This window comes from Jaculus jaculus, chromosome 6 (assembly GCF_020740685.1).
Source record: "Jaculus jaculus isolate mJacJac1 chromosome 6, mJacJac1.mat.Y.cur, whole genome shotgun sequence".
Classification (NCBI taxonomy): domain Eukaryota; kingdom Metazoa; phylum Chordata; class Mammalia; order Rodentia; family Dipodidae; genus Jaculus; species Jaculus jaculus.
Window position 1 is genome coordinate 159175694 of NC_059107.1, and position 21081 is coordinate 159196774.

General features: G+C 51.7%; 1 protein-coding gene across 1 annotated transcript; it reads right to left on the reverse strand.

Moving 5' to 3' along the window:
* Positions 1 to 6807: 6807 nt before the first annotated feature.
* Tnfrsf13c (TNF receptor superfamily member 13C) lies at positions 6808 to 8204 on the reverse strand. Its single transcript, XM_004650620.2, has 3 exons — positions 8075 to 8204; positions 7617 to 7844; positions 6808 to 7143 (listed from the first exon to the last, which is right to left on the reverse strand). Exons 1-3 carry the CDS (start codon positions 8202 to 8204, stop codon positions 6965 to 6967), a joined length of 537 nt encoding a protein of 178 aa, XP_004650677.1. The 3' UTR covers positions 6808 to 6964.
* Positions 8205 to 21081: the final 12877 nt, after the last annotated feature.

Consider the following 21081-nt stretch of genomic DNA (forward strand, 5'->3'; position numbering starts at 1 on the left):
CTGAGGCCTGATCCCTGATTCTCAGCCACACAGGGCAGAGGGTGTTCTATAACTAAGACTGCTGTAGCTTCTATCGCTCATTCTCTCCCACCCCCGGCCAAGGCGCCCTGCAGTCCCAAGAAGAAAGTGCGGGAGCCAAGATCTGCACATCCGTTTGCTCCAAGGTCCTCTCTGAGTGTGCTTGTGACCCCCTGACCCCAGACAGTAACCCCTATAGAGCCCCAGGCCCTCCTTTTCCTCTCTGACCTGCTCTCGCCCCACGCCTGGGGCATTCGCTGGCTTTGGCTATGTCTCTTGAATCTTTTCAGGAGCCTCATTTTGTAGATGCGAGGCAGGCTCAGAGAGATGCCGCCAGCTTCTAAGGACGGTGCTGCGGGAGGCCCGTCCTGCAACAGCGGAGGCCGGGAGCGCAGGTTTTTCCTCTACCCTCACCAGTTGGGCTTCCCCACCTCCACCGTGAGCCCCCAGTCTTGGAGCTGCCAGACAGGAAGTAAAAGGGGCCCTGCAGGAAGCACCAAGAGGAACTGAGACTTTAGCCACCTGACCCACCTGCTGGGCCCTGGGGACCTCTGGGAAGTCACCCCCCCCAAAGGAAAATCTGGCCAGAAACAGGCTACAGAGAGTGGGGATGCCTCCCCCGGTTCCAGCCTCAGCCAGCAGTCCTTCTAGAGTCTATGTTGAGTACACATGAAAACAAGAGGTTGGCTTGGCATCCATCCTTGAGCCAGCCACTCTAAAGGAGACAGCTTGGGCAGGTGACCCTCTATTGGCTAGCCATGCTGGGCAAGGGCCAGACCTTTGGTCTAATCCAGCCCTATCACTAGTTGTGAATTGTGTCTTGGGACCACATAATCACAGAGCATGGACGTGAAATGGTCCCAATTTTCAGGAAAGCAACTCCATCAAAAAGATCCAACAGAAAGGCCAAAGTCGGGCTGGGGAGATGGCTCAGCAGTCAAGGCACTTGCCTTCAGAGCCTAAGGACCCAAGTTCAATTCTCCAATACCCACGTGGAGCCAGAAGCACAAAGTGGTGCATGCACCTGGAGTACATTTGCAGGGGCTGGAGGCCGTGACACACCCATTCTTTCCCTCCCTCTACTTGCAGGGAAATAAATAAAAATTTAAAAATTATTGAAAAAATAGCCAGGCATAGTGGTGCACGCCTTTAATCCCAGCACTCGGGAGGCAGAGGTAGAGGGATCGCCGAGAGTTTGAGGCCACCCTGAGACTACATAGTGCATTCCAGGTCAGCCTGGGCTAGCATGAGACCCTAACTCAGAAAACAAAACAAAACAAAAAAAAATTGAAAATTGAAAAAATATTGAAGAAAAAAAAAAAAGGCCAAAGCCTGTGGTGCTTCTCTCTTTCTGGGAAACAGAAACTATGAAACGAATTTTACAGGAGGTGCTCTGTGCCTCAGTTAAAATAGCAAAACCCCAAAACAACCAGATGCTGGGGTGGAAAACTTGACACACATTGAAAAGCCCTGTTGGGAGTGTTTCATGACAAAGTTACCACATGTGATGACCAGGATGGGGCTTTTTACGTTTACAGTGTCCTCGGTGATGGACAGCGCGTGCCGCTCTCTCGGGCTGGCGTTGACGGCCATGCCTGTCACTCCTCAGTCTCTACCCCGGATTATCACAGCAAGCTTTTCAACTTGCCTACAAAATGCATATCCTCATTTCAAACTCAGAGTGGTCCTCCCATCTCTGCCTCCCAAGTGCTGGGATTAAAGGCAGGTGCCACCATGCTCAACAGAGAGAGGTGGAGAGAATGGGCACACCAGGGCCTCCAGCCACAACAAAGGAACTCCAGACACATGGGCTACCGTGTGCATCTGGCTTTATGTGAGTAGTAGGGAATCGAACTCAGGTCATTAGGCTTTGCAAGCAAGCACCTTAACCGCTGATCCATCTTTCCAGCTTCTCATTTCTTGGTCTTGAACTCAGGGCAGTCATCCTACCTCTGCCTCCTGAGTGCTGGGATTAAAGGCATACACCAAAACCTGGCTCAAAAACTTCTTTTCAAAAAATATTTTTTATTTATTTGCAAGCAGAGAGAGAGAGAGAAAATAGGCATGCCAGAGCCTCGGGCCACTGCAAGTGAACTCCAGATGCCTGAGCCACTTTGTGCAACTGAATTTATTGGGTACTAGAGAATAGAACCTGGGTCCTTAGACTTTGCAAGCAAGTGCCTTAAGTGCTGAACCATCTCTCCAGCTCCAATAAAAAGAACTTCGTAAGCAAACATGAATCCCCTCCCCCCCCAGATGCTCTTATAAAATTAAAATTCAGTATCAACATGAAGTCTTCTTAGAACATAACACCTGTAGGCTGGGGATTTAGTTCGATTGATAAGAGCATTTGCTTAGCATGCACAAGATCCTGGGTTCAACCTCAGTACCATATCAACTGTAATCCAAGATGGAGGCAGGAGCTTGAGAAACTCAAGGTCCTCCTCTGCTACATAAGACCTGGATCTCACTCTGTACCCAGGTTGTCCTCAAACTCGTGGCCCTCCTCCTATCTCAGTCTCCCAAGTCCTGGGATTAAAGGTGTGTGCCGCCACGCCTGGCCTTATGTGAGCAATGTCTTTCTTTCTTTCTTTGTTTTGTTTTGTTTTTTTGAGGTAGGATCTCGCTCTAGCCCAGGCTGAACTGGAATTCATTATGTGGTCTCAGGGTGGCCTTGAACTCACAGCAATCCTTCTACCTCTGCCTCCCAAGTGCTGGGATTAAAGGCATGGCATGTGTCACCATGCCTAGCTAGCAATTTTTTAAAAATTTAAAATACTTTTTATTTATGTATTAGGGAGAGAGAGAGAGAGAATGGGCACACCAGGGCCTCCAGCCACTGCAAATGAACTCCAGACATATGCACCACCATGTGCATCTGGCTTATATGGGTTCTGGGGAATCAAACTGGGTTTATTAGGCTTTGCAGGCAAGTGCCTTAACCACTCAGCCATCTCTCCAGCTTGATGTAAGCAATTTCTTTTTTTTTAATTTTTTTGTTCATCTTTATTTATTTATTTGAGAGAGAAAGAGGCAGAGAGAGAGAGAGAGAGAGAGAGAGAGAATGGGTGCGCCAGGGCTTCCAGCCACTGCTAACGAATTCCAGATGCATGCGCCCCCTTATGCATCTGGCTAATGTGGGTCCTGGGGAATCGAGCCTCGAACCGGGGCCCTTAGGCTTCACAGGCAAGCGCTTAACCACTAAGCCATCTCTCTAGTCCATGTAAGCAATTTCTAAGGTTCCTTCCAGCCCTTCTCCTCTGGGGAACAGAGGACAAGAAGAGAACTCTGTATCCATCACACCATTCTTCTGAAGGGGAAACTGGGGGCTAGGAAGATATCTCCATGGTTAAAGGCACTTATTTGCAAAGCCTGCTGTCTTGAGGTCGATTCTCCAGTACCCACATAAAGCCAAATGCATGTAAAGCAGTGACAAGAGGCACTGGCACACCTACACTTACACACACACTCTCTCTCCAAAACAAATGACTAAAAAAGCTCTGGAGAGATGGCTTAGTGGTTAAGGTACTTTCCAGCAAAGCCAAAGGACTCAGGTTCGATTCCCCAGGACCCACATAAACCAGATGCACAAGGCGGTACATGTGTCTCGAGTTTGCAGTGGCTGGAGGCCACTCTCCGTTCTCCCTCTCTCTCTTTCTCAAATAAGTAAATAAAAATAAAATATTCTTTTTAAAAAATCAACACACACACTCACACAAGAAAGAGAGGTAACGGAGTTCCAGTTGGGGGTTTCGCTGGGATGAAGAAGTGTCAAAGTTTTGCATGTCTGGGTTCCAAGGGGTTTTACTCATTCACTTCACCTTTATAGCCTACACCCTGGCTGGAATTGGGAAGGCAGGATAAGAGATATGGGTGGCCAGGGGCAATTCAACTTCCCCTGGGATGGAGGAGGGTGCCAAGAGCGGGCCCACACCCTGCTGCCTATTGCTCATCATCTGACCTTACCCCAGTCACGCCTGGCACACTGGAGAAGGGCATCTGGAAAGGGCTCAGGGAGAGGACAGCTAGTAAGAGGATATGCATGGCCAGGCTGGGTGTGGTGGCGCATGCCTTTAATCCCAGAATTTGGGAGACAGAGGTAGGAGGATCACCATGAGTTCGAGACCACCCTAAGACTATAGTGAATTCCAAGGTCAGCCTGGGCTAAAGCGAGACCCTACCTCGAAACAACAACAACAAAGATATGAATGTCCAGGTTCTAGAGGCTCCCAATGCGACCCAGTACTGTTTTCTGAGCAGCAGAGGCAGGTGCTGCCAGGCAGCTGGGGTAGGCAGCTCAGGGGGAGGCAGGAAGAAACCCTGGCGTAAAAGCAGAAGGCGGCCAAGGCCTACACGGGGATCCCATCCTCTGGCTCTTTCTGAGAGGGGCTTAGCTGTGGTAGGTTCCAAGCCATCCAGGGTTCAGTATCAGCCTTTGCAGGAGGGAAAGGTGACTGCTGACTCAGTACAAAGGGTGCTCCGGAACTGGGAAGAGGATTTTTTGTTTTGGTTTTTCAAGGTAGGGTTTCACTCTAGCTCAAGCTGATATGGAATTTACTATGTGGTCTCAGGGTGGCCTCGAACGCACAGCGATCCTCCTACCTTTGCCTCCCGAATGCCAGGATTAAAGGCGTGCGTCACCACGGCCAGCTGAGAAGAGGATTTTGAGCTCCTTTTCCCAGAGCGAGGAGCACCGTGGTCATGAACGGCCAGCACAGGATGGCCAGGGAAGTCCAGTATACTGGGAGGTTAGGATACAGAGGGAAGGGAGCTCAGGGGTCCATCTGGTTCAAAGCCACAGGCCTGTCCTGGTCTCTACAAAGGAGCTTCTGGAAGTCACAGAGCCTGTCCTGCGCAGTGCCCTGGTAACAACGGGGCCCAGGCAGTTTCTGAGAGTTTCCCCCAGGCTGTCCATTCGCCTGGGGTAGAGGGCCCGGCTCTGGAGCTCCAGGCCTCTTTCCCTGGAGTCTGTGGCTCCTGAAGCTGTCACAAGGTGGAAGTGAGATCTTAAGCCCTGGCAGACTGGGCCAAATCCAGGGCACAAACTCCTCACCCTGCTTATTATTTCTAAAAAGCAATCTTGTGGCTGAGGATGGAGCACAGCGCACTGACATTGCGTGGGGGTCGGAACCCCAGGATCACAAACAGTAAAATTCATATTTTAAAAAATTGCAAAAATCCGGGCATGGTGGCGCCTGTCTTTCATCTCAGCGCTCAGGAGGCAGAGGTAGAAGAATCGCCATGAGTTCAAGGCCAACCTGAGACTACATAGTGAATTCCTGGTCAGCAAGACCTTACCTTGAAAAAGAAGAGGCCTGGAGGATGGCTTAAGACACTTGCCTGTGAAAGCTGAGGACCCATGTTTCACTCGTCAGATCCCACATAAGCCAAAAGCACAAGGTGATGCATGTGCAAGGTTGTACATGTGCACAAGGTGGCACATACACCTGAAGTTCAATGACAGTGGCCAGAGGCCCTGGCATGCCAATTCTCTCTCTCCTCTCAATCTTGCTCTCTGATTAATAATAATAACAATAATAAGGGCTGGAGAGATGGCTTAGCAGTTAAGGTGTTAGCCTGCAAAGCCAAAGGATCCCAGTTTGACTCTCCAGGACCCATGTAAGTCCAATGCACAAGGGGGTGCATGCAACTGGAGTTCGTCTGCAGTGGCTGGAGGACCTGGCGTGCCCATTCCTCTTTCCCTCTCTCCCTCCCTCCCCCCTCTGCCTCTCTCTCAAATAAGCAAAGAAAATATATTAATAATAATAATAAGGCAGTTTATTGGGTTTGCCTTAAAAACAAAAAGAGAGAGATAGAGAGAGAGAGAGCCAAGCATGGTGGCACACACCTTTAATCCCAGCACTTGGGAGGCAAAGGTAGGATTGCTGTGAGTTTGAGGCCACCCAGAGACTACAGAGTGAATTCCAAGTCAGCCTGGACTAGAGTGAAACCCTACCTCAATAAAACAAAACAAATAAACAAAAAAAGACCTCAACTTAAAAGCAGGACAGTGGCCGGGGCAGGTGGCTCACACCAGTGATCCCAGCACTGAGGAGGCTGAGGCAGGAGGATCACTGTCAAGTCTGAGGCCAGCCTGAGCTATTGAGTAAGTTTCAGGTCAGCCTGGGCTACAGTGAGACCCCGCAGATCAGGACAGCTCTAAAGGCTGTATTAAGGAAATACAACATTCAACTACATATTAAGTATCTTCCCATTCGATCTTCTTTCTTCAGATTAATTTTGCCTTAATGGTATCCCCACCCAAAGAAAAATCTACTCATCTGTTTTCCATTACTATAACAAAACACCTGTGGCTGAATAACTTTATATAGAAAAGAAGTTTAGCTTACAGGTCTAGAGGTTCAAGGGCCCACGGGTGGTGATACAGCCTTCTTGCTAGCAGAGTCCAGATGTGGCACAGTATATGACAAAAAACAATATGATCTCCTTCTCTGTGTGTCTCCTCTGGTCTCTTTCCTCATAAAGCCATCAATGTTCAATGCTGGGAATTCTACCCTGTCCACCTTGTTTAACCTGAGTCACCCCCCAAACATCCTGCCTCTAAATACCACACTGAGATGAAGCGTCCATTCTCTTCATCCTCACAATGAGGAGTAATCTTCGGTGCATGAAGCCTTGGGGGTCACATACACACCAGGGCAGATCCAGCCCCGCAAAAGCACAAGAGCTTGTTGAGCCCTCTTCAGGGAGGATCAAAGGTAGAATGGTGTCAAGCTAAAAGCTAACACCGGAACCATTCCATCTGGCCAGACCCTGAACTCTGTAGAGCCTATGGGTCTGGGGGGCAGAGGGCGCTGTCAGCTAGGAGCAGTCTGGCTCCCAGACAAAGGTCAAGGGGGTCATAGGGTGAAGAGCTGTCTTCCTTTCCAAACCCTCAGCTGAAGGCCCAGAAACCTCAGAGGGGACCGGCTGGGTCGTGCTGCCATTATTCAGGACCTGCTGTCTTGGTGGTCACCAGCTCGGTGGAGCCCAGCTCTGTGGCCGGTACTGGGATGCTGTGGCCTTGTGGGGTGGAATCTGACTCTTCCCTGGGTGTACTGCAGCCAGGAGCTGAGGTGTCAAGGCTTTCCAAGGGAATGAAGACGTTGTCCAGAGGCTCTGGGGTGGGCAGGAGAGCAAATAAGAAGGGTCAAGATTGGGTTACACCCGTCCTCCACTGCCTATTCTAGAAACATCCTGGGACAGCCCTTAGTTTGGAAAAGTCCCGCAGCACATGACAGGCCATCAGGACAGGAAGTGCTGAGTCCAGAGGGCTGGCAAGGGTGTGTGTGTGGGGGGGGTGTTACTGGCAGAGGAGGAGGGGTGTCTGGTCAGCCCACTGAACCTCACCTAGTACCAGGCCCCTTACACCCCCAAAGGGCAGGACAGAGTCCTCAGGTGTCACGCCCTTTCTGCCTCAGTTCTGGGTCTCTGGCTTGCTCTAGGGCCCCAGGTTGGGCTGCCTGCCTAAAAGCTCACCTGAAAACACCCTTCCCCACTCCATCTGTCACCCTCCTGCCCTGTCTTCCTGTTCAGACCTCCCCCAGGGTCATGGGCCGCCCCTACCGCAGCCTCGAAGGCGCAGCGCAGGGACTCACCGTCCTGGCCTTCATCTGGGGTCTCGGGGGCGGATGTCTTGCACTGCTGCTTCCACTTCCAGCTTACCACCGCCACCAAGGCCAGCGCCAGCGCCAGGCCCAGGAGCGCGGGGGCGCCGAAGAGCAGCCCGGGCAGTGGCAGCGCCGCCTCCAGCCCCGCGCTCGCGCCCACCGACTCCTGCGGCTGCAGCGCCGTCCCGGGCGCCTGGCTGCTCGCCGCCGCCGCCGCTGGCGGAGGGGACCGGGACGGGGGAGGACGGGGGACCGCCGGGAAGGGCAGTCGGGGGCCAGAGGGGGGCGAGGCTGCGCGGGGAGGAGGGAGAGAGAAGGTGGGGGGAAGACACGGTGAGGCCACCTGGGAATCGGTGGTCCGCAGGGTCCTCGGGGGCGCAGGAAGGCTGGGGGGACCTCGGGGCAAGACCGTCCTCCTCCCCAGCGCCCGGGGGTCCCTCCCTTACCGCCTCTAGGCTCCGGCGTGCGCAGGAGGTTACAGGCCACGCAGTGTCGCACCAGCAGGTCAAAGCACTGGGCCTGGACGCACGGCGTGGGCACCGGCCCGCTCCGGACCCGGCGCCTCGCGGTGCCCATGCTGCCGCCCGCAGCTACGGGATCCTTCTGAGTTCAGGGCCGAAACCCAGAGCATCACCCTCTGGCCCGCCCCTGCCGGCTGGGGTGGGGCTGCTCCCCTACAGGGGCTGGGACCCACACCTTCTCTTTCACCCTGTGGTTCCTCCATTCAACCACTCAACCGTCACCACAGACGCCAGCTGGGGGAGCCCACGGCTGGGGGGGGAGGTCAGACCAGAGCTTGCTCTTGGGCAGCCAAGGGGGAGACCCCCCTTCCCCAACATGCAGACCACTGCGTCCTCCTCTGTGCCAGTCCACCCCCTCCCCCCTTCTCAGGCAGAGCTGGGTCAGGACGTGAGTGCCAGGCTCCCACTCTGGTCCTGGTGACCGAGGGAGTCTGGCTAGCATGTCCTTCCTCCAACCCTACAGTTCTGACGCCGCCTGTCACCTTTGCCAGTAGTTAGAAGAAGCCAGGCATCCAGGCCTTCGGGGGAGTGAGTGTGTGGGGGGGGGCGTCCTGAGGGCCTTAAGCGCAGGTAGCTAGGAGAGGACACAGGAAGGCTGTGGAGGAAGTGTTGACAGGTGAAGGGAGTTCAGTGGAGAGAGGTCTGGGGGAGCATGGTGGGGTACAATGTGAGCAAAAGTTTGGTGGCCAAGCAGGAAGGTCAAGCAGTACTGGGATCAGAGGCTCAGGTTGGGACCTGGACTAGAGCCCTGGCCTCTGGCTGGAGGATGCTGGGGGCTTTGACCAGGCCGGACCCCCAGTACGATCTGCAGGTTAGGGAGCACCTTTTGCCCCTACCATGACTCTCCTTTTCTCCTGCATGTGTCCCGGCTTGCTTCCGGCTTGTTTCTCCTCCCCCAGTTTGTCTCCCAGCTCTCTCTCAGACTGAGGCCCAATCATTTGCACTGGGGACATAGGTAACACTTCCCTCCTGGGGTTCAAGGGCTGGAGAGAAGCCACGCGTGGTGGCACACACCTTTAATCCCAGCACTCAAGAGGCAGAGGTGGGAGGATGGCCATGAGTTCGAGGCCACCATAGTGAATTTCAGGACAGCCTGGGCTAGAGAAAGACCCTTGAAAAACCAAATAATAAATAAATAAATAAAAATAGAAAAAGGAGGAGGGGGCTGGAGAACACCCAAGGAAACTCACAGCTAAGTGCTCAGCCTGGAGCACAGGGAGGTGCGTCATAGTGGACAGTGCAGGTGGATTGCTGACCACTCAGCGTTGGGGGGCGGGGGGAGAGGAAGGAAGAATTGAGGAGGGACTTGGGGCAGACAGAGATGTTTGGCAAGCACAGGGACAAGAAACATGGCATGGGAAAGACCTGGAGAGGTGAAGGGTTGAGGGATCTAGGGACACGTATGGCCACTGCTGCCCGGATCCTGGGAGAAAGAGAAGAGCACCTCACTACAGATGGATGAGGCCACTGGCTGGATGGGTGTTCAAGTGCATGGGGGTCTCTGGGTTGTGCTTTATTAAGACGAGCTTTCTGGCTGTTATGAGTCAGGGACCAGACTGAGCAGCAAAGAAGCTAGTGTCTCTCTCCAGGGCAGAAGATGATGTATTGGCTGACCATAGAGTGAGGGGGAGGGGAGCTGTTCCCAGGCTTCTGGCTCAGGAGACCCTGAGGGGCCCCCCATCCCCATAGAATCCTAGTTAGCTAGCTTTGAGGGACCCTGCCTACGGGCCAGCAACCCAGCAGCAGGAAGGTGTAGGCGGTGGGACAGCTGCAAAGGAGAAGTGGTCTGGGGAGGTGGATGTGGGTTACGATGAAGTGGGGGGGTAGGCAGGAGAAGCCCCTCTTATGGGGCAGAGGCACGGGGGCGAGACCGCGAGACTGGGCCTCTACCCTCTGCCTACACCGTCACTAGGCTGTCCCTACTGGTGCTGCTGTTGTCACCTCGTTGCCACGGCCGCGAGCTCTGCCTGTGCAGCCGTGGCTCAGCTCTTGCCCCAGACACTGGGACAGAGCAGACTGGGCCTCATGGGATCCAGGAGCCGGGGACCTGGCCCTGGGAGGCAGCAGTCCAACGGGGCTGGGGCTCGGACAATCCATGTGCGGAGTCCCCACACAGGGTAGGGTGAGACTCGCCGGCTGCTCTGCCTCCTTGGCGTCTCAGGTGAGAGGGACAGGGCTGTAACCTGCTGTCCCGCACCCTGACCAGAGAGGAAGGCTGGCAGAATGACAGAAGCAGAATGACTTACTTGACACCAGTGTTTATTGGGTGTGTCCTACGTGCCCCCAATGAACCAGGTGCCAGAGAAAAAGCCAGGAACAGCAAAAGGCCGGTGGGACTCATGTCTGCAGTGTGTCCAGGTACCTGACCTCAGATAAACTTTGTCACTTGGGCCTGGAGTTAGGTACGGGTGAGTGTTGTGGCAGGTCTTGAATCTCTGCTTGGAAGACTTAGTGGTTAACAAGAGAATTTTATTTTTTTCTTTTTGGTTTCTCAAGGCAGGGTCTCGCTCAGGCTGAACTGCAATTCACTATGGAGTCTCAGGGAGGCTTTGAACTCTCAGCAATCCTCCTACCTTTGCCTCCCGAGTGCTGGGATTAAAGGTGTGCGCCACCACACCAGGTTTTAGAGAAGTTTTTTTTTTTTTTAAAGAGTTTTGGGGGGCTAAGGCTCAGTTGGCAGACTGATTGCCTAGCATGAAGCCCCAGCCTTCATCCTTAATACTGTATAGAATGGGCATGGTGAGGCCGGACGTGGTGGCGCATGCCTTTAATCCCAGAACTTGGAAGGCAGAGGTAGGAGGATCGCCATGAGTTTGAGGCCATCCCGAGACTACATAGTGAGTTCCAGGTCAGCCTGTGCTAGAGTGAGACCTTACTGTAGGGGGGACGGAAGAATGGGCATGGTGGTTTACACTGTAATCCCAGTTTTCAGAGCTGGAGGCAGTAGGGTGAGCCTATCCTTGGACTATATAAGGAGCTTGAGGGCAGCCAGGTTTATATGAGCTCTGTCTCAAAAAAAAAAAAAAAAAAGAATAAGTAAAAGACCTGGCACTAACTTCTTATTTGTAGCTGTGACTAGAGATACACAGTACTGGCCCAGCTGCTTTTAGCAGGTTTTTGTTTGTGTTTGTTTTTTTGAGGTAGGGTCTTGCATTGCCCAGGCTAACCCCAACTCAGGGCGATCCTCCTACCTCTGCCTCCCGAGGGCTGGAAATAAAAAGCGTGCGCTGCCACGCCTGGCTGCTTTTGGCAGTTTTTACTTTAATTTGGCATGTCAATGAATTCTTTCTTCTTTTCTCAGTGCTGGGAACCCAGGGCCTTACATGTACGAGGCAAGGGCTCTTCCTGAGCTGTGTCCTCAGCCCTCGCTCTATATTCTTGGAGCCCAGGCCTGCAGTGCCGGCACTTTGGTGGTGGAAGCAAAAGGATCAGGTTTTTTTTTTTTTTTTTTTTTAATGGAGGAAGGGATTTATTGAAGTTTGCAGATCCAAGGGAAGTTCCATAATCAAGAGGATCCGAACTTTAAGGCCATCTTGAGATACATGAGACTGTATCTCAAAAAAAAAAAAAAACCACCCGATATATCCACATATCTATATTCTTTTTATTTTATTTGTAAGCAGAGAGAGACACACATAGAGAAAAAGAGAGACAGAGCAAGTGAACCAGGGCCTCCAGCCTCTTCAAACTCCACATACATGTGCCAGTTTTGCATCTGGCTTTATGTGGGCATTGGGGGATCAAATCTGGGTCATTGGCTTTATAGGCAAGTGCCTTAACTGCTGGGCCATCTCTCCAGACCATATTTGTTTGTTTGTTTGTTTGTTTTCAAGGCAGGGTCTCACTCTAGACCAGGCTGCATGGAACTCACTCCATAGTCCCAGGCTGGCCTCAAACTCATAATGATCCTTCTACCTTTCCCTCTCAAGTGCTGGGATTAAAGGCATGTGCCACCAAGCCTATGACACACACACACACACACACACACACACACAAATTTTTTGAGGTAGGGTCTCACTCTAGAACAAACTAACCTGGAATTCATCATGTTGTCTCAGGGTGGCCTCAAACTCACAGCGATCTATCTACCTCTGTCTCCTGAGTGCTGAGATTAAAGGTGTGCACCATCACGCCTGGCATATATATTTCAGTGAGGACACTATTTAGAGTCAGGTTAACACATATTTTTCTTTCTTTTCCTTTTTTTCTTTCTTTTTCGAGGTAGAGTCTCACTCTAGCTCAGGCTGACCTGGAATTCACTATGTAGTCTCAGGGTAGTCTTGAACTCATGGCGATCCTCCTACCTCTGCCTCTGGACTGCTAGAATTAAAGGTATGTGCCACCAAGCCCGGAAGATTAACACATTATTATTATTTTTTGTTCGTTTTTGTTTTTTGAGGTGGGGGTCTCACTCTAGCCCAGGCTGACCTGGAATTCACTATGTAGTCTCAGGGTGCCTTGAGCTCACGGTGATCCTCCTACCTTTGCCTCCCGAGTGCTGGAATTAAAGGCATGTGCCACCATGCCCGGCTGTTTTTGCTTTTTTAATTTTTTTTATTAACAACTTCCATGATTGTAAACAATATCCCATGGTAATGCCCTCCCTCCCTCCAGTTTCCCCTTTGAAATTACATTCTCCATCATATCCCCTCCCCCTCTCAATCAGTCTCTTTTACTTTGATGTAGTGATCTTTTCCTCCTATTATGATAGTTTTGTGTAGGTGGTGTCAGGCACTGTGAGGTCATGCATATCCAGGCCATTTTGTGTCTGGAGGAGCACGTTGTAAGGAGTCCTACTCTTCCTTTGGCTCTTACATTCTTTCTGCCACCTCTTCCACAATGGACCCTGAGCCATGGAAGGTGTGATAGAGATGTTATAGTGCTGAGCACTCTTCTGTCACTTCTCAGCACCATGGTGCCTTCTGAGTCATCCCAAGGTCACTGCCATCTGGAAAGAGAAGCTTTTCTACCAAAAGTAATATATGGGTATGAATATTAAGAGAGGTGCTTACTGGGCAGTTTGATAAACATAGTATATACATTTAGCCAGACAGCAGCAGATGTTACAGGTTAACACATTTTTTTTTTTTTTTTTTGGTTTTTCGAGGTGGGGTCTCACTCTAGCCCAGGCTGACCTGGAATTCACTATGTAGTCTCAGGGTCACCTTGAACTCAAGGTGATCCTCCTACCTCTGCCTCCCAAGTGCTGGGATTAAAGGCGTGCGCCACCACGCCCGGTTTAGGTTAACACATTTTTAAAAATACTTTTCATTTGTTTATTTGTGTGTGTATGTAGGAGTGCTAGGTTCTCTAGCCACTGCAAACATAATGCCAGATATTCTTGATACTTTTTGCGTTAGTCTTTACCTGGGAGCTAGGGCATTGAACTTGGGTAAGTAGACTTTGCAAGCAAGCACCTTTAACCATTGAACCATCTTCCCAGGCTCCAAAACATCTAAAAAAAAAAAAACAAACCCAAAACCTATTTATTTACGTGTATGGGTGTTTCCAGGTTCCTGCCACTGCCACTATTTGTGTCCAGCTTTGGGTGGGTGGCTGGGGAATCAAACCCAGGCCAACAGGCTTTGCAAGCAAACACCTTTAAACATTGAGCCATCTCCCCAGCAACTATCTTTATTCTTTTTTGTTATAGCTCATATAAGGTAGGGTCTCTCTGTAGCCTAGGCTGACCTATGTAGCCTCAGGGTGGCCTCAAACTCACTCAATCCTCCTACCTCTGCCTCCCAAGTGCTGGGTTTAAAGGCGTGCACCACCGTGCCCGGCTCTCTATATTCTTGAATAGAGAATAAGGGACTTTGTTGCTGAAATCCCTTCAAATTAATTTTTTTTCAAGGTAGGGCCTCACTCTGGCCCAGGATGACCTGGAATTAAGTCTGTAGTCTCAGAGGGGACTTGAACTCACAGCGATCGTCCTATCTCTGCAAATTAAATTTTTGTCTTGGCATTCTCAACATCTGATTAAATGCTTTAAATTTTTAAAAATCAGCATAAGAGTAGCAGGTTTCCTTGTGGCACTTTCATACATATTTAGTTTTGGTTGATTTCCCTCCCTCTCCCACCTCCACCCCCTGACCTCTCATTCCCTCTGTAAACTTCTACCTCAGGATTTTATTTTATTTGGTTTTGGTTTTTCAAGGTAGGGTCTCGCTCTAGCCCAGGCTGGCCTGGAATTCATTCTGTAGTCTCAGGCTGGCCTCCAGCTCTCAGAGACAGAATGTTGAGATTAAAGGTGTGTGTCACCACACCCAGCACTGGTATATTTTTAAATTGTTTTTCTTGAGACAAGGCTTCATGTTGCCTAGGCTGGCTCTCTACTCAGTACCTATCCATGGAAGATCTTAAAATCCTGATCTGCCGCCACCTCTAAGTGTTAAGATAACAGGTACATGCCCTCTGCCCAGCTGCAAATGTGTCTTTTTCTTTTTTTTTTTTTTTTAAGAAGATGATTCATTTGTGGTCTATCAGGAGAAGGAATTTTTGCCCTTAAAATCCCCCCTAAACAGCCTCAGATGAAGAGACAGGCTTTGAGAAGTGAAGGGCCTTTCCAAGGTGACCCAGCAATACGAAGGGACCTGGATGGGGCTTCTGCCCACCTGCCTGTGATGCATGAACCTGCGTCTTTCATGCTTCAGAGGCAGGGTGGGGGAAGTAAGGTCACTATGGGACAAGCCCAGGGTCGTGGGGGAGCTGTCCCAGGAGACAGAGGGGCCCAGCCCCCAGGTCCGGATGTGAAACTGCTCTGTGACCTGGGATATGCTCAAACTTCAGAAGTAGTTTTAGTTACAATGATGCCAGTCATGCCTGCTGCACACGTTCTCACAAGAAAGCCCTTGAACAGTGCAGCGGTGGGGAGTAAAAATGAGCTCGTGGGGTCCCCGGGGGAGCTGCTGCTTGGTCGGCTCCAGGCGGTCTTGCTTTCCGTCCCGTGCTGTCACAGCCTCAGGCAGGCTCGCGCATGAAGGCTTCTTGGGTTTTCAAACATGGGCTCCTAGAGCCTGGCTTGTTCTGGGTACCTTTCCAGCTCCCCTGGGCTAGGCCAGTGGCGGGGGGGGGGGGGGGGGGTACTCCCTTTTCATCTCGCAGCTCCGCCCCATTTTGTGACAGCGCCAGGTCCTCACTGTGGAGGTTCCCTTTGTCCTTTTGGTGAATCTAGCTCTGAGAAATGGAGGCAGTGAGAAGGACACAGTGGGGGGCTTCTGGATACTGGGGAGGGTGTAAAGTCCATGGGCCTGAGCAGCAGGACCTAGAGGCAGAGCAGTGGTCAGGGAGGTAACTGACGTCTTTCCCCTGTGAACCCAGGCCAAACAAAAGCAGGTCACACCTTTCCATGAAGCAGTTACAAATGCAGCTCTCCACCCGCCCCCCATGGGCGCTGTCTTGTCATAGGGTTCCTGGCGGAGTCAGCTCTAGACACTCTTTCGGCATGGCCCTGGAGTGGGGACATGGAGCCTTCTTAGACTTCAGCCTCCCTGCCACAGAACAGCTGGCAGATGTGCAGCCTAGAGGCTGAGGCCCGTGCAGTGGGTGTGTACACAGCTTGCCGGCTCACTGTTGTCTCTTAGCCCAAGTATTCACAAGAAGTCCTTTCACAACGGCTGGAATCCTTCTGGCCCCAGGAAGCCTGGAGGGAAGGGGCTCTAAACTAGCTGGTGTCCCTGGACAAGGTCTTGCCCTGGCGCCTCTCTGTGTGTGTGACAGGCAGTAAGCCCTCACAGGGCTTCGTCTCAAGACTCCAACACCAAGCTGGGTGTGATGTGTACACCTATAATCCCAACACCTGGGAGGTAGAGGCAGGAAGATCAGAAGTTCAAGGTCAGTTTTGCGGTACATAGCAAGCTTGAGGATAGCCGGGGCTACATGACAGCCTGTTTAAAAAAATGCCTCTTGAGGCCCTTGGTTTCCTACCAGGAATAGATGGTAAGACCCTATTGCTGAAGACTCCACACACTTGGGCTGCAAGGTCACTAAGAAATTCTGCTGGAGCTGAGCCGAAAACCTCCTCCCTGTAGACCAGCTGACACAAAGCTAGAAAAAGCCACACTGCATGCAGCTCAATGGGAGAGAGAAATCGCCAGTGGAGATACTCAACAGTAGACACTGCAAGCCTTATTTTGGCCAGTGAGGCCAAATGAGCCAACAGGTGCAATAGTGGCATGTCTGTTATAGGAGCAACCAACTGCCCTCTAATTGGACTAGAGGCCTACTCCATGGGAGGGAATACATCCCTGATACTGAAAACTTACAACAGGGGTAGTCATGAGCCCTAGGGGTGTAACGTCTGCTGCTGTCTGACTAAATGTATATACTATGCTCACCAAACTGCCCGGTAAGCACTTCTCTTATGTCCATACCCATATATTAATGCTACTCTCACTTTTGGTTGGAGAACCTTCTCTTTTCAGATGGCAGTGACCTTGGGATGACTCAGAAGGCATCATGGTGCTGAGAAGTGACAGAGTTCTCAGCACTGAAATATCTCTATCACATCTTCCAAGGCTCAGGGTCCATGACAGAAGAGGTAGCGGAAAGAATGTAAGAGCCAAAGGAAGGGTAGGACTCCTTACAACGTGCTCCCCCCAGACACAAAATGGCCTGGACATCCATGACCTCACAGTGCCTGACACTACGTATGTAATACCATCATAATAGGAGGAAAAGATCATGACATCAAAATAAAAGACTGAGAGAGGAAGGGGATATGATGGAGAGTGGAGTCTCAAAGGGGAAAGTGGGGGGGAGGGAATTACCATGGGATATTGTTTACAATTATGGAAGTTGTCAATAATTAAAAAAATGGCTCTTGGGTTGGAGAGATGGCTTAGTGGTTAAGGCACTTGCCTTCAAAGCCCAAGGACCCAGGTTTGATTCTTTAGGTCCCATGTAAGCCAGATGCACATGCATCTGGAGTTCATTTGCAGTGGCTAGAGGCCCTGACTCACCTATTCTCTCTCTCCCTCTCTGTCTCTAATAAACAAATTAAAAATGCCTCTGAACTCTTGCCTTAAAAACCCAATGATTCCACAGTACTCACACAAATCCAGCTGCATAAAGAGGTACAGGCACCTGGAGTGCATTTACAGTGGCGGGAGGTTTGGTGTATCCATTCTGTCTCTGTTTGCAAATAAATAAAATGCTTCATGAGGTAGACACTGGGTGAGATGACACAGGGTCTGGCTTTTCCATTTGCAGCCTCACGAAGCAGAGCAGGCAGTGGGCCTCAGGAAAGTGAGCTACCTGTGACAGTCTGGTGGTGCAGGCCTGATCTTTGCCCACCACACTGCTTCCTCTGTGGCCAGGATACCCCATCTCTATTCCAGGGGTGTGGCGGTGTGATTCAGGTGTCCCCCATAAACTTATGTTTTCTGAATGCTTGATCCCAGCTGATGACAGTTTGGGAACTGGGACCTTGTTGGGTGTTACTGGAGGGTGGGATTATAAGTGCTATAGTCTCCCCTTACCAGTGTTTGGCACACTCTCCTGCAGCTGTTTTCTACCTGACGTTAGCCAGAAGGTGATGTCCATCCTCTCCTCAGGCCATCGTGGAGTTTTCCTTCATGACTATAAGCCAAAATAAGCCCTTTCCTCCCATCAACTGCTTTTGGCCAGGTACATTTCCATCCCCACCCCAAAGGCAGGCTCTCACTCAAGCCCAGGCTGACCTGGAACTCACTCTGTAGCCCAGGCCGCCCTGGAACTTACAGTGACCCCCCCCGTCACTGCATCCCAGGGTGAGCTACCGTGCCGGCCAGATGCCTCGAGTTCCCTGTCCTTGCTAGGAGGGCTCCTTTGGCAGGGACGAGAGATACTACCGAATTGGCTCGAGGACATTTGGGTCTGGCTACCTCCTGCAGAGAATAGAAGCTTCCTGAAGGGAGAGTCCTGCCCCCTACAAGGATCTTAAGACACTCCCTCCCATTCTTTTAGACCTATGACCCAGGGCTCTTGCCCACCCCCAAAAGCTGCCTCCCATTAACCTGACCCCATTCTGAAGAGGAGGGGACTGAGGTTCATCTGGAGCAAGTGACCTATCTGGGGTCATGCCACCAGAACACAGCCTCACCCACCCGCTGCAGGGGCAGAAGCCAATCCCAGGCACACCGCCAGTCCCCCATCGCCATCCAGTGAACATGGCGGCACGCTGCCAGGAAGGGGCCTTCAGACGGAGCCACTTGCCCTCTGCCTTCCGGGGACAGCAGGTCTAAGGGCACCTGACTGTCGTTTAAGTGTCACTCAGCTCTGCTAGATGGCAGGGGAAGGCCAGCCCAAACCCCAGAGAGCCTCTTGTTCCAGGGCCCCTGCCAAGCTTGGCAGGGAGCTGGCAGCAATGACAGCCTTGAGCTCCCCCAGCTCTTGGAAGGCTCCCAGGTCCTTGCTGGAGAATGTGATGCCACTTCTCTTGTTAAATGGCACCAGGTGGCAAAAAAAAAAAAAAAAAAAGTGGCACAGGGACCTAAGGGGTTTGGGCTTCACCCTGGCTGGGGGCGGGGCAGAGGTTGTGAGGCTTCCCCCATTCTCGGCAAAAGGTGACATGCCCGGGAGAGGCGACAGGCTGTGTCCACGCAGCCTTCCTCCCGGCTCAGGTGTCATGCCATCACCTCCCAGGGCTCCTCTACCTTTTAGAGCCAGGATACTGAGGTTAGAGACAATGCTAATCTTCATGTGCCCTCAGAGAAGGCTGGCCTGTTGGGACACTGCCTGTCCCTTTAGGGACAATGCAAACCTCCCCCCACTTTTTTTTTTTTTTTTTTTTTTTGAGATAGGGTCTCACTCTAGCCCAGGCTGACCTGGAATTCACTATGTAGTGAATCTCAGGATGGCCTTGAACTCACAGTGATCCTCCTGAGTGCTGGGATTAAAGGTGTGCGCCACTGCGCCAGGCTAACCTTCGCCTTTTGCTGGCAGCTTTTTCTTTGAGGCAGGGTCTTGCTCTAACTCAGGCTGACCTGGAACTCATTATGTGGTCTCAGGCTGGCCTCAAACTCACAGTCACCCTCCTACCTCTGCCTCCCCAGTGCTGGGATTAAATGTGTGCCACCATGCCAGGGCTAGGAGCAGGGAGGAAGGTGCTTGAAGTGCTGTGGCGCCCTGTCCTGTGCCTTGTCCAGGGGAGATGTCACACCTTTACTCAACCATTGGATGTACAGAACTGAGGGCCGATGCAGGTCAGTGCTGCCGCCCACTGGCTGACCATGGACACACCCTCAGTGGCATGAACCCCCGAGATGGGGAATTAGCAGCCTTGGGTCTGCTGGGAGCTGCTGCTGTATGAGGGAGCTCTGTGAAGCGTGAAGCCAGTGTCAGGTGACCTGTGGCTTCAACCAGAATCTACACAGTTGAGGCTTTGGTGCGACCCAATGGGCTGCCTTAAAATCAGCCAGGTGTGCTCAGACCCTCACCGCATGCTAGCGGCGGGACCCATGGCTAGGTTCTAGAAGGTAGCTACAGAAGAGGGCAGGATCTTACCTCTGGGGCAGTTACAGGGAGTGGCAAACTGGCCCTTCCCTCAGAAAACCGAGCCTTGCTGTGCTAGCGACATCCAAGCGCAGGCAGGGGTCCTTGTTGGGGCCGCAGGTGTCGGCGGAGAGGTGAAAGACCTGGCTCTCCTACTAGAACCCCCTTCACCTCAACCTCCAGTGTGCCAAGACCCTGCAGTGGCCTGGCTGGCAGAACTCCTTAAGTCCAATCCCAGCCCTTCTGCAACTTTGATTAGACTCAAGGGCGGGAGGTGCACGACTTCTCACCGCTGACCCAAAGCCTGCCAACCGGCTCTTGCTTCTTGCAAACTGACCCTGGTGGTGTAATTCCCACTGTGTGTGCTCGGGTTCTTTTCTTTTTATTTAGAATTTTTTCTTTTTTTAAATATTTATCTATTTGAGAGCGACAGACACAGAGAGAAAGACAGATAGAGGGAGAGAGAGAGAATGGGAGCGCCAGGGCTTCCAGCCTCTGCAAACGAACTCCAGACACATGCGCCCCCTTGTGCGTCTGGCTAACGTGGGACCTGGGGAACCGAGCCTCGAACCGGGGTCCTTAGGCTTCACAGGCAAGCGCTTAACCGCTAAGCCATCTCTCCAGCCCAGAATTTTTTCTTTCTTATTGACAACTTCCCTGATTGTAAACAGTATCTCACAATTCCCTCCCCCTCCCCACTTTCCCTTCTGAAACTCCACTCTCCAGCACATCCCCTCCCCCTCCCCATCAGTCTTTTATTTTGATGTCATGATCTTTTCCTCTTTTTGCCTGTGGGCTCATGTGCGTGTGGATGCATATAGAGATCAGAGGTCACAGCGCCTCCGTGTGTGGACCTAAACTCAGGTCCTCACACTCCCACAGCAAGCTCTCTGCTCAGCTGTCTCCCCTGCCCCGTGCGCCAGCTTTCTGTTTGTTAGTTTTATTTTTTTCCAAGTAGGGTCTCACTCTAGCCCAGGCTGACCTGCTATGTAGTCTCAGTCTGCCCTTGAACTCACGGCGATCCTCTTACCTCTGCCTCCCAAGTGCTGGAGCTAAAGGTGTGCGCCACCACGCCCGGCTTGTGTTAGCTTTTTTTTTTTTAATTAATTTATTTATTTGAGAGCAACAGGCAAGCGCTTAACCGCTAAGCCATCTCTCCAGCCCTTGTGTTAGCTTTTTAAAATGAGCTCGGTGTTAGCAGACACTAGCTGACTGTTCATCGAATGCCTCCACGGCACTGTGCAGGGCATAAACACCATGTATGAGATCTATCAGGCAAGCAGACAAGCCGTAGGGAGTACTGCAATCTCAGGCACCTCACTTGTCATTTCAATCATTCCTCACCACGTGACAGCTTGAGCAGAACCATCTCCATTTACATCTGGGGAAACAAGCTCCCAGAAGCAACGCCCAGGCTCTGTACTACCGTGCGTGTCATTCCACTGGGCTCATGGAGTCCC